Source organism: Ornithorhynchus anatinus, chromosome 3, assembly GCF_004115215.2.
Source record: "Ornithorhynchus anatinus isolate Pmale09 chromosome 3, mOrnAna1.pri.v4, whole genome shotgun sequence".
Classification (NCBI taxonomy): domain Eukaryota; kingdom Metazoa; phylum Chordata; class Mammalia; order Monotremata; family Ornithorhynchidae; genus Ornithorhynchus; species Ornithorhynchus anatinus.
The window spans coordinates 20,137,726-20,150,767 of record NC_041730.1 but is presented as its reverse complement, the minus strand read 5'-3'; the positions used below and the strand labels follow the sequence as shown (position 1 = coordinate 20,150,767).

Below are 13,042 nucleotides of genomic sequence, written 5' to 3'. Positions count from 1 at the left end.
GCAGTTCCATCAGTAATGGACATATGGCAACTCCATTAAGGATTCTGTCATGCATAAATTCCCTAAGATGACTGGCCTTTGTGAACATTCGTATCTGATCCTTTTAACTCAGGTAACTAGTTCAGTAGTAGAATTTTTGACCTGAATGCCCAGGATAATTGTTTCAGTTCAGTTCTTACCTATCATTTTAAATGCTAGGATTGTTGAAAGAGCTTCAATACACTTGGCAATATTCTGAGTACTAAATAACCCTTAGTGGTCAGGAAGTATTGATTCCCCATCTTTTCCTCCTATTTTATGATCAGGGAAATTTGCTAAACATTTGGAAAAATTTAGTTTATGAATTAGCTATTCTGTTACTGCCGTGTTGCAAGGCATTCTGGATAGGCTAACACCTTTCCTTTGAGTACATCCTGAAGTTGACACTTTAAATAGGCGAGCTCCTTACCCGTTGCAAGAAGAAATGATCTCCAATTCAACCCGATCTGGTCCTAATCCCGTTGTGTAAAGAAACCTGAGGGTCAACCAGGGTTAATTTCCCTTTGTTTATATATAGATAACTTCAGTACACCCTTTTCATTAGCACAGGAAAAGCAAATCTCATTTACAAATGGGTTTATCGCCTCTATTCATTTTGGGTGGAGTGTTTGCAAAGTAATAGACTCAGAGCAAGAAAACAAGTCAAAGACAAAGAACCTGCAGTTTAAATCCATGCATTTTAATGAAGGAAATGGGCAAACATGTACAATATTATTCTCTCTGTATGAGTGTGTTCTGGCTCTTTTTTGAATGGTTATTTGTTAAGCACTTCTTATGTACTAGACACTGTAATAAAAACTGGTGTAGCTTAATCAGGTTGGGCCCAGGCAATGTCCCATAGAGGTCTACCAATCTTAATCCCCATTTTGCAGATGATGGAACTGAGGCACAGAGAAATTAAGTAATTTGCTCAAGGTCACACAGCCGATAAGTGGCAGAGTCAGGATTGGAACCCAGGTCCTTCTGACTCCCGGACCCATGCTTTATCCACTAGTCACACTTAGCTGTGACTAGGGTTGGCTGGCTGTGTGTTGAGGAAGCAAGTAACCTCATTTGCTTCATGTTCAGTTGAAGTGATTTACTTTGATTTCAAGCAAATGTATTATTTGTTTATCTGTTGCAGAATGTTAGCCTTTCTAGGTTTTGCTTTACGGTGGAATGTAGATCATAGAAATGGTCTCCTGGTGGTAGACGTGGCCATTAGATGAACCTGAGAAAAAGGTCAGAAATGATTACTGGTGAATGGTCTACTCTCCCTTCAATATTCAGAACAGTATTTGCAATGCACTTTCCAAAAAGATGGAAGTTCAAAGAGTTTTCCTCCTCAGCCTTCCTACTTCATTATCAGTCATAATTTATTGAATGCTTACAGTGTGCCGAGTGCTAGTACCTAGACACTTGGGATTTCTTTTCCTGCACTGGAAATAAACAAAGGGAGACTGTTCCTCATGTTCCAAAGGGACATAAGGAAAATCACTGGATAATCAAAATTGTGATATTCATTAAACACCGGCTATGAGCTGAGCACTATTCTAAGTGCTGGGGTAGCGACAAGATATTCAGGTCAGGCACAGTTCCTACCCAAGTGGGGCTCAAAGGCTAAGGGGAAGGGAGAACAGGTATTTAATCCCCATTTAAAGATAAGGAAACTGGGGCCCAGGAAAATAAAGTGACTTTCCCATATGACAGATTTTCTGAAAAGAAAGTGCCAAAGCAGGGGAGTTTTAACATCATTGGAATATCACGGAAAGAGAGGTGGATGACATTGGAAATACAGAAACGCAATTAAAATATAGAAAATGTGTTGTATTGTTGAATCTATCATCTGAGCTACCCAGGGCTCAGTGACTAACTTTAAACCCAAATGAACTGGGGGTTGAACCCCTACTGTGTTTGAGAACTTTTCTACTTCTGGACTGTACCTTGTTTCAGGGTTCTGTGAATTGGGGTATATTGTACAATCCTTGAGGGTAGGGACTGTGGGAATGCTCTGTTGTATTCCCTCACACCTTTAAAATGGTGTTCTGCTCAGAGTAAGTTTTATTTTTTTATTGATTAGTTGGAGTAGGCAACAGAATTCTGCATCTTGTAGAGTTACTCTCCTGTTTGCGATGGATAGAAATTTCTCCAGGCACTAGAAACAAGATGGGATTTTGTAAATCTGCCATACCTTAGGAAAACTGGGCAGAGAATTATGATTATTATTAACAATAATAGTAATAATAGTATTTGCTTAGAGTTTATTTGACTTTAGAGAGTCACCTTAAAGGACGGTTGCAATGACTCATTAAAATGTTTCATTCTGTTTGTCATTAGTGCAGGACTGTGTCAAAACTATCTAGAAAAATGAAGTGAACAACTGAGCCAGTTAGCTATATATCCCAAGCAAATGTCCAGCTGGTGAACCTGATATTTTGGAATTAAGTTGATTTAATCAATTAATCAGTCAACCAATAGCATTTGAGTGTTTACCTTGTGCAGAACATTGTACTAAGCACTTGGGAAAGTGCAACAGAATAGACTTGTTAGACACGATCCCTGCCATCAAGGAGTTTACAAGATCAGCTCCCTGCATTCATTGTCTATTGTGTGACCTTTGGCAAGTCAGTTAATGTCTCTGTGCCTCAATTCCCTCATCTGGAAAATGGGGATTAAAATTGTGAGCCCTATGTGGTAGAGGGGCTGTGTCTAACCTGATTTTCTTGTATCTACCTCAGGGCTTAGAACAGTGATTAACAGATACTATTACTGTTATTATTATTATTATATGGATGATTATTCACCTTTTGCCATTTTGCTTTGCCTTGGTAGACCATCTCAGTGACCGTATACAGATCTAGAATCATATTCTCAATTAGGGACAAGATAAGTTGGATGATCACCATTCTAATGATGATTTGAGTAACGGTATTACATGGCAACTCTATAGAATTGATCACAGTTGCCTTTCTCTGTACTGTTTTTCTGTGACAAACATCTTCTGCCAGGCACTTCTTACCACCTTATTTCTTAGACTGTATATCATCGGGTTCAGCATTGGGATCACCACAGTATAAAAAATAGATATACCTTGGTCTGTATCCACTGCTGAATTCAACATGGGTTGGACATAGACGAATATTCCAGTCCCATAAAATAAAGAGACAGCTGTAAGGTGGGAAGCACAAGTAGAAAAGGCTTTGAATCGCCCATCAAGAGACTGAATTTTCAGGATGGAGGAGAGGATCAAAATATAGGAAGCAAGAATTGGTACAATTGTACTCATCGTTACCACCACACTGAAGAAAGATGACAGAATTTCTGAAAGGAAAGTACTAGAACAGGAGAGCTTCAACAGCTTTGGAATATCACAGAAAAAGTGGTGGATGACATTTGAACTACAGAAAGACAGTCGAAAGACAGAAAATGTCTGTAGAGTGGAATTTAATATTCCGGCTACATAGGACCCAATGATTAACTCTAAACACAGATGCTGGGACATGATTGTGGGATAAAGAAGGGGATTGCAGACTGCTAAGTAACGATCATATGCCATTATAGCCAAAAGATAACATTCTATGGTTACAAAGGCAGCAAAGAGACACAATTGTGTAACACAACCAGAGTAAGAGATGACCTTTCTTTCTGCAAGGCAGTTAACCAGCATGTTGGGTGTAATGTTAGAAGAGCAGCAAAGGTCAATGAAGGACAAGTTGCTGATGAAAAAATACATAGGGAGGTGAAGTTGGGAATCTTTCCTGATTAGTATGATCATCCCAAGGTTCCCAAGCAGAGTAAAAACATAGACAACAAGAAATGCCATGAAGAGAGTGCCCTGTACATCTGAGTAACTTGAGAATCCAGAAAGGATGAATTCTGTCGCTGAAGTGTGGTTTTTCCAGAGATCCATCTTTGAAGGCTCGGATATCTGGGGAATGTAAAAATATGCTGGAGTTAGAAAAGAAGTTAAAGCTCAACTGATTCAATATCATAATTGCTGTCTTCCTACTTTCATGGCATGGGAACAATTACAGTATATATGGAAGTACTTAGTACAGTGTATGATAAATACCATTATTTAAATGATATAGCAGGCATGTGATTATTTTTATTGTACTGCACTTTCCAAAGTGCTTAGAACAGTGTTCTGCACACAGTAAGTACCCAATATATGACAAAAAAATTCAAAAATGTTTGGAATTTTAATGATCTCAATAGTAAATCAGTGATAGTTTATACTTTCCTAATGCCTTTCTTCAAATAATACTGTGGTGCAAAAGGAGATCATAGATTTGATCTTACTAATGAAGAGATCATTGAAGTTCACCTGATATTGTTTCTTGGAGTTAAGTGTATGTAGGAAGGTTAGCCCACAGGAAAAAAAAAATAATATCCTAATGGGTGAACCAAAATCAAATCAAGCACTTAGAACAGTGCTTGGCACATAGTAAGTGCTTAACAAATACCATCATTATTATTATAAAGCACCAAAAGAGCTTTTTCATGCCCATTCATGCAGTATTCTCATATAAGGGAAACACCCAAGTTTGGATAAGATTAAATAAAAACTCCTTCATTAGGACATTAGATTTAACTCCCAAACACTTTTTTTGGAGGGAAGGCACTATTTGTACCTCAGTTTTCTCATCTGTAAAATGGGTATAAAATATCCATTTAAAAATTAATTTTTCACCTTCCCTCTTAGACTGTGAACCCCATGTGGGATGGGGACAGAGCATGATCTGATTATTCTGTATCTACCCCAGGGCTTTAGTGTCAGGGCTTGGCACACACTGAGCACTTATTAAATACCTTAATCAGCATTATTATTAGGCAGAAAAGGTTCTGAAAAGTCATCATCCAAGTAGTAAACAACCTCTGTTCAGGTTTTAGGTGATGGGTCCTGTCTATATCGCATCCCATTTGGTATTGACTGCTGGAACCCCAAGAAAATATTGAGCCACTTCACTCTCCTCTTGACAATCCTTCCAGTGCACAGCTGAATCACAGTTATGAGATGGACTGAGAAGAAATGAGTTTAAGGAGGGAAGCAGCTATGTTTCCCAACATGACACCTTATTCTTCCTCCTTTCCCCTCCTGTTTTAGGCTGACCTTACACTTGCTGAACTGACAGAGTCACACTGACTTTTCATTCACATAATTTGATTTGTCTAGCTGAAACCAGCCAGAGTTTGATTTGCCCCTCCCCCCATTCTGAAGAGACTGTTAATTAAGGTCCATGGTACTTGCATGAGAAAGGGGATGATCTATATGTTTAGAACCACTTTACTCACCTGCAATCCTGGAGAATTGAATTTACACATGCTTCAACATTTGAGGTAATTGAGCTGATTGATATGCTAATCTATAACCATAACAGCTCTGACATTTTAAAATGATAATTATGGTATTACTATAATTACTATAATTATAATTGCTATAAGTGGTGTTAAGCACTTACTATTTGCCAGGCACTGTACGAAGCACTGAGGTGGATACAAGCAATTTGGGTTGGACACAGTCCCCATCCCATGTGGAGTTCACAATCTCAATCCCCATTTTACAGATGAAGTAACTGAGGCACAGAGAAGTAAAGTGACTTGCTCAAGGTTACACAGCAGACAAGTGGTGAAACTGGGATTACAACTCTTGACTCCCAGGCCCGTGCTCTATCCACCGTGCCATGCTGCTTCTTTAAAACGTGAAAGGATGTCCCTAAACTCACCTGAATGATATTTCATAGAAACTCACTTTTATCTTGTTTTGGAGGTGATCACTGAGCAAATGAGATCGGAGGATCTTTTTACAGTCTCAGCTCAAGTTTCTTGTGTTCAGGTACTTTTATAGTTCTATAAGCAGATCTATAAATCCCAATCACTGCCTCCACCCCACCCCAAATATATACACTCATCCCATTGGAAGGGGAATAAAGAAGATAACGGAGAGAGGTTGTGTTTATCCTCTGAGCATCATTGCGATGCTCTTGAGAGTTACAGGGAGGAGACTAAAGGAAAGCCTGGGTAATCAAACCCCAAGGGCTTACACTCATTTGAACAAAAATAGCCCAAATTCCCATATCCTTATCTATCTAGTGAATTGCAAATTGGTGTCCAAATATGAAAGCCTTGTTTAGGATGTTTTTAGCAAATCAGTTCAGGAGAAACTATGGATCTTTTCTGCTCACACATCACGATTCCAAGAGAACATTTTGAAAATGTTCTATACTGAAAGTATTTGATAGAGCTTTAATTTGCAGACTTTTTTTGTCACTGTAAGATATTTGAGACTAAATGATCAAAAAGCGGAGGTACTTCCATCAATTCATCTGAAATCATGTAAGTATTTCAATATTTCATTGAGAGAATGAAAATCAATCCCACAAGAGCTGCTCATCCAGGGAAAATGGAAGCCTAAGGAAGAGAAAGGAGAAAGATTTATTACTGAGTTAATAACAATTTATCAGAATTCTAGCAAATTATAAAATTCACTAGCAGTTTATAATAAATTATTATTTGGATATTTGGAATTAAGATTTCTGGAAGTTATGTGCAAATTTATGCTGAACAGACAGATGAGCAAGACCCTGAAGATAGTGAGAAAAAAATTGTGTGTCCTTCATAAAAAGAATTTGCTCAAACTTAGCTCAGAGTCTTCTTTAGTTCTTGCTTCGAAATCCTCTTTTTTTTTCAAACACAGGTACATCAACTTGAGAAAATGGCTGAAGGAAACTTCACTTCTGTGTCAGAGTTCCTTATTTTGGGATTAACTGATGATCCCATTCTTCGTCTCATCTTCTTTTTGATCTTTCTCCTGGTTTATTCTGTCACTATAATGGGCAATCTCTGTATTATCATGTTAATCAGAGTCAGTTCCCAACTTCACACTCCAATGTATCTTTTTCTGAGCCACTTGGCTTTCATTGACATTTGGTACTCGACTAGTGTCACACCAGAGATGCTCAAGGGCTTCCTAGTGGGGAGAGATACAATATCCTATGCTGGCTGTGCTGCTCAACTGTGCTCTGCTTTTGCTTTTGGGACTTCAGAGGGCATCTTACTGGCCATGATGGCATATGACCGATATGTGGCCATCTGCAATCCCCTGTTCTATGCGATCTCTATGTCCAATAGGGTCTGTGTCCAGCTCATAACTGTTTCCTATGTAGGGGGTTGCTTAAATGCTCTGGTATTTACCACTTTTGTTTTCAATTTAGTCTTCTGTGGACCTGATGAAATTGATCATTTTTTCTGTGATTTCCCACCATTAATGGAAATTTCCTGTTCTGATATTCACCTCATTCAAACTCTTTCTTCCATCTCTGCTGCCATCATAATATTAAGCACTGTCCCCACCATAATCATCTCTTATGTATACATCCTCTGTGCCATCATGAGGATCCAGGCAAGCGACGGGAGACAGAAAGCTTTCTCTACCTGCGCCTCCCACCTGACTGCCGTTATTCTATACTACGGAACCATCACCTTCACTTATGTGCAGCCCAGCTCCAGCCGCTCCTTGGAGCAGAATAAAATTGTTTCTCTGTTCTACACAGTGGTGATCCCCATGCTGAACCCCCTAATCTATACACTGAGGAACAAGGATGTGAAGAGGGCCCTGATGAAGATAATGGGCAAGAATGCTAGTTCTTGGTAAAACTGGATAAGGATGCTCTGCTGACAGAAATGGGTTAGTATGGACTGTGTGACATGCCATATTTTATGTCTCTTATCAACTCTGAATTCCCTTTATGGGAACTGAGTTAGATCATGGCAAATTCCAATTTTAATTTATATATAGGTGTATGTTAGATGTCATTTTAATATGTCAAACAAATGTGCTGAGGAGAAAATAGAAGCATATAAATAATGATCATAATAATAACCATACACGCAAAGACTCATTCAAGAGGCAGCAATGAAAAAACTTTAAAGAATGCTGGTTTGTGTTAGGTTACTGCTCCATCCAGCTTTGTGCCCTGTCTCCATGTGTATCCTTAATGGAGGGTCCATTAAACAATCGATCAATAGTATTTACTGAGCGCTTATTATATGCTTAGTATGTGCTCTGTACTAAGTGTTTAGGAGAGTTCAACACAAGAGAAATAATGGATGTATTCCCTGCCCATAACTAGCTTACATGTGAAGATTACCTACTTTGACCATCACCATTACTTTTAGAAATGAACCATTAAACATCCCTAAATTTTTCCCCTGTTATGCGTCACTCATCTCTAATTTTTCACAAATTTCTCAATAACCAGCTGATATTGTGGGTCTAAGTCAACTTCCTATTATAAGCATTTCCTTATACTCACCATCATGTTGGTGAGGAAATGTTTATTGTCTTTGTTTTGAACTACCCACATTCAAGTTTGAAGGTTATCCCCTCATCTTGATGCTATAAGATCCGGTGAGCAGTTTCATATTCCCTTGCCCACAGTCCACAGAAATATATAGACTTAAATGAAATTCCTTCTATGCCTTCATTTTTCCTGACAGAGTCCTATTCCTTTCAGCCTGTTCTCAAGGAGATGCTTTACCATCTTCCTAATCGCATCACTAATCACTCTCCAACACCATGCCCCCTCCTACCTCAGCTCCCTTCTCTCTTTCTCCAGCCCACCCCGTACACTCCGCTCCTCTGCCGCTCACCTCCTCACTGTCCCCCATTCATGCCTACCCCGCAGTCGACCCCTGGCCCAAGTCCTACCACTGCCCTGGGACGCCCTCCTTCCTCACCTCCACCAAACTAACTCTTTTCCCCTCTTCAAAGCCCTACTGAGAGGTCACCTCCTCCAAGTGGCCTTCCCAGACTGAGCCCCCTTTCCCTCTCCTCCCTTCCCCTCTCCTCCCCCTGCCTCTCCCCCTTCCCCTCCCCTCAGCAATGTGCTCATTTATATTTATTACCCTATTCATTTTATTAAAGAGGTGTACATCCCCTTGATTCTATTTATCTTGATGATGTTTTGGTTTTGTTTTGTTCTGTTTTGGTTTGCTGTCTCCCCTGATTAGACTGTGAGCCCATCATTGGGCAGGGATGGTCTCTGTTGCCAGATTGTACATTCCAAGCGCTTAGTACAGTGTTCTGCACAAAGTAAGCACTCAATAAATACTACTGAATGAATGAATAAAATAAATTAAAATAAAGTAAAAGACTCTGCCCACAACAAGCACTCAAAAAATATGACTGATTTTTTTTCCAGACTTTTCATGTTCTTTTTTAGATATCAACATGTCTGCACCTCTGTTGAACTGTATTCTCCCAAGCACTTAGTACAGTGCTCTGCACACAGTAAGTGCTCAATAGATGCCACGTGTCGATTGATTGACTGATGGTGACCATATTCCAGCATGGACATATCATAGTTTTATATAGTGATTAAACTAATCATTTCATTTTAGCCTGTATCTCCTCCCTGATGCCCAGGATTAGATTTGCCCCCTTGGCAAATTTTTCATGTTGAATTGGTGATTTAATATGAGTGATTTTCCTCATTCAAAGATGACAGTATTGGTGGTAAGTTTATCTATGGGCATAATTAGGATGAAGAGTCAATATGGGACAACTAGTCCAGATCACCTCTTATAAATGGATAGACCATCCTTTCTTGTGCTGTTGCATTTATTGTTAGCCCCAGCTGGCATTGTTTTCTCTTGAAAATATCTGTCACAATTGTCTTAAAACCTTTGCTCTGAAAGAGCCACTATTTTTCTTGACTTCCAGCTTGTAACTGTGATGCCACGTGGTTTCCCACCATTTTTACTGTTTCCCTAAAACATTTCACTTGTCTCCCTTGCTTTAGTTGCATCGTTCACTTCTCTGTGCCCCGGTTATCTCATCTGTAAAATGGGGTACTTCACAATACTACAATTGTTAACGATACTTATTGCCATCCATTCTCCTCCTATGTCCCACCCAGAAAAGCTATGTTGAGGTAAGGAAAGTTTCAAACATTTGTGGTATGTTTAGCTCTTAGTGTGCCAAGCAATGGACTACGCCTGAGGCAGAGACAAGATTCAAATCTTGTAGAGAGACTAGAGAAGCAGCATGGCTCAGTGGAAAGAGCCCAAGCTTGGGAGTCAGAGGTCATGGGTTCTAATCTCAGCTCTGCCACTTGTCAGCTGTGTGACTTTGGGCAAATCACTTCACTTCTTTGGGCCTCAGTTAACTCATCTGTAAAAAGAGGATTAAGACTGAGAGCCACACGTGGGACAACCTTATTCATTCATTCAATAGTATTTATTGAGCGCTTACTATGTTCAGAGCACTGTACTAAGCGCTTGGAATGAACAAGTCAGCAACAGATAGAGACAGTCCCTGCCGTTTGACAGGCTTACAGTCTAATCGGGGAAGACGGACAGATAAGAACAATGGCAATAAATAGAGTCGAGGGGAAGAACATCTCGTAAAAACAATGGCAACTAAATAGAATCAAGGCGATGTACAGTTCATTAACAAAATAAATAGGGTAATGAAAATATATACAGTTGAGCAGATGAGTACAGTGCTGAGGGGATGGGAAGGTTGAGGGGGAGGAGCAGAGGGGAATGGGGAGAAAAGAGGGTTAAGCTGTGGAGAGCTGAAGGGGGGGCGGTAGAGGGAGTAGAGGGAGAAGGGGAGCTCAGTCTGGGAAGGCCTCTTGGAGGAGGTGAGTTTTAAGTAGGGTTTTCAAGAGAGGAAGAGAATTAGTTATCACCTTATCACCTTGTAACACCCCTAGTGCCTAGAACGGTGCTTTGCACATAGTAAGCGCTTAACAAATACCATCATTATTATTATTATTATTTAGGACTTTTATGATATTGCCACTCGATGTTGATTATGTCCTATAAATCATACTGTTGTGTCTGCTTTAGGCATTGGCTATGACATTCATTGGGGATGGTCACAACCAAAGAGAAGGTTGGACATTACTACAGTTCTACAGTTCCCTGGTTTGGTCTAAAAACTGACACTTTGTTTCACATACCGATAGTCTTTAAGGGATATAATGGCTCTCTCAGTAGTTTTCTGCATCACTGACTATCACTGCATCACTGGATGTTGTGCTGCCAGGAAATAGAATTCAGTTACATCCTTTAGTTTCATGTTGTCAGTGGTTATGCCAATGATCACACTGTCTTTGGTTACGTGCAGGGTTTTATCGTTGCAAGTTGTATGTTATCTGGCTGACAACGTTCTTCCAAAGAATTGAACTGCCTGCAAAACAGGTCATAATCATATGTGTGTCCTCTATGTTAGATCTCACTATAGCAGGGGTTGGCAATCATTTTGTTCATATGAGTTAAATGAAATTAAATTTTGGGGGGAGCTCATGAGCAAAAAAAATCCATACTTGATGTTTGTCAGTGTGGTCAGCAATTTTTCCAACTTGATTGTCAACTATTTTTCTAAAGGTGAATTCTGAATTTGCTGCAAAACTTTGTCTTTATTGTGAAATTTGTCAAATAGCTCTTGGACTAGGTTTAGTATATAGTCACCATTGGTAAAAGGTTAACTTTTTCAAACAATCCCTAAAGAACCTGAAATTTAAACCTCCTACTTTATTGGATCATGCCTATATTTTGCTTTCATTTATCATTTTTCACTGTTCTCTGCAGCTCCTCATATATTCCAATAAGCTCAGTGTGAAGGTCGATTTATATTCCTATATACATTAGGCTGGATTGCATTATATGGTCATGTTTAATCATTTTAGAAATAACAATCATGCTATTCTGAATTACATGTGAGGTATATTTAATAAATTTTGATTTACATTTCATACTAAGGTGAATCTGGAGATTCATGTTTGGTTCCAGGAAGAATCAAATACAGTCTATGTGCCGAAGATATCTGCATGTAGCATCTGTTAAACAACTTCCTCTAGGACTTTCGATGACATCCAAAGCCTACTGAATGAAAAGAGTTTCCTAGCAATTCCTTGGCATCCTTCTAATTATCATAAATAAAATGGGAATGTACCCATGATGTACCCCTCCTTAACCTCATCCTTAATGGGGAACAGGATAAACAGGGCAACACCAGTTCTACTATGATCAGCCAGATCACTGTACAGTAGCCTCTAAATATCGATCAGGGCAGCCACAGTTACAGAGCAAACACCAAGATCTTTATTTACTGGTAATATCAAAACCTCCTTCTTTAAAGCTGCCGGTCCCCAGGTCTCCCATAGCTTTAATGCACATTTGAAAAGCCACCTCTTCCAGGAAGATTTCCTCAATTACTTTTCTTCTGCCCAGATCACATCCTCCCAACAATTGCCTCGGCAGTGATAGTAATAATAATTTTAATGATGGCATTTGTTAAGAGCTTACTATGTGCCAAGGACTCTTCTAAGTGCTGGGGTAGTTACAAGGTAATCAGGTTGTCCTAGTGGAGGCTCACAGTCTTAATGCCCATTTTAAAGGTGAGGGAACTGAGGCACAGAGAAGTTAAGTGACTTGCCCAAGGTCATACAGCAGGAAAGTGCTGGGATTAGGACCCACAGTCTCTGACGTCCAAGCCTGGGCTCTTGCCACTAAGCCACACTGCTTTTCTGTACTCTCTTATTTACTCTCTGCCATTTAAGTATTTATCATTATGCCTACTTTTCCATTTTATCCACTTGTCTATGTTTCCATTCTCCTTTTCTCATAATGGTAAATACATCTGAATCATTTCCTCCTTGTAGTAAAAAGTCCCTAATGACAGAGATGGTGTCTTTTACCCTGTTGTACTCTGGCAAGTGATTGGTACAAGGGCTCTATTCACACTAGACATTTAATTGATTATTATTAGTAGTAATAGAATTTATTCATTCATTCATTCAATAATATTTATTGAGCTCTTACTATGTGCAAAGCACTTACTAAGCACTTGGAATGTACAATTCAGCAACAGATAGAGACAATCTCTGCACAGTGATGAGCTCACAGTCTAAACGGGGGAGACAGACAGACAAAAACAAGACAACATAATCATGATAAATAGAATCAAGGGGATGTACACCTCATTAACAAAATAAATAGGGTAATAAAAATA

At 39.3% G+C, this 13,042-nt stretch overlaps 2 protein-coding genes across 2 annotated transcripts; one reads left to right on the top strand and one right to left on the bottom strand.

The window, feature by feature from the left end:
* Positions 1-1,187: 1,187 nt before the first annotated feature.
* LOC100082262 (putative olfactory receptor 8G2) lies at positions 1,188-5,343 on the bottom strand. The gene is made up of 3 exons (XM_016227213.2): positions 5,314-5,343; positions 3,109-3,946; positions 1,188-1,249 (listed from the first exon to the last, which is right to left on the bottom strand). Exons 1-3 carry the CDS (start codon positions 5,341-5,343, stop codon positions 1,188-1,190), a joined length of 930 nt encoding a protein of 309 aa, XP_016082699.2.
* A 1,387-nt stretch (positions 5,344-6,730) lies between these two features.
* On the top strand, positions 6,731-7,672 carry LOC100680868 (olfactory receptor 478-like). Its single transcript, XM_007666568.2, has one exon. The coding sequence runs from the start codon at positions 6,734-6,736 to the stop codon at positions 7,670-7,672; it is 939 nt and encodes a 312-aa protein (XP_007664758.1). The 5' UTR covers positions 6,731-6,733.
* The last annotated feature ends 5,370 nt before the right edge of the window (positions 7,673-13,042 follow it).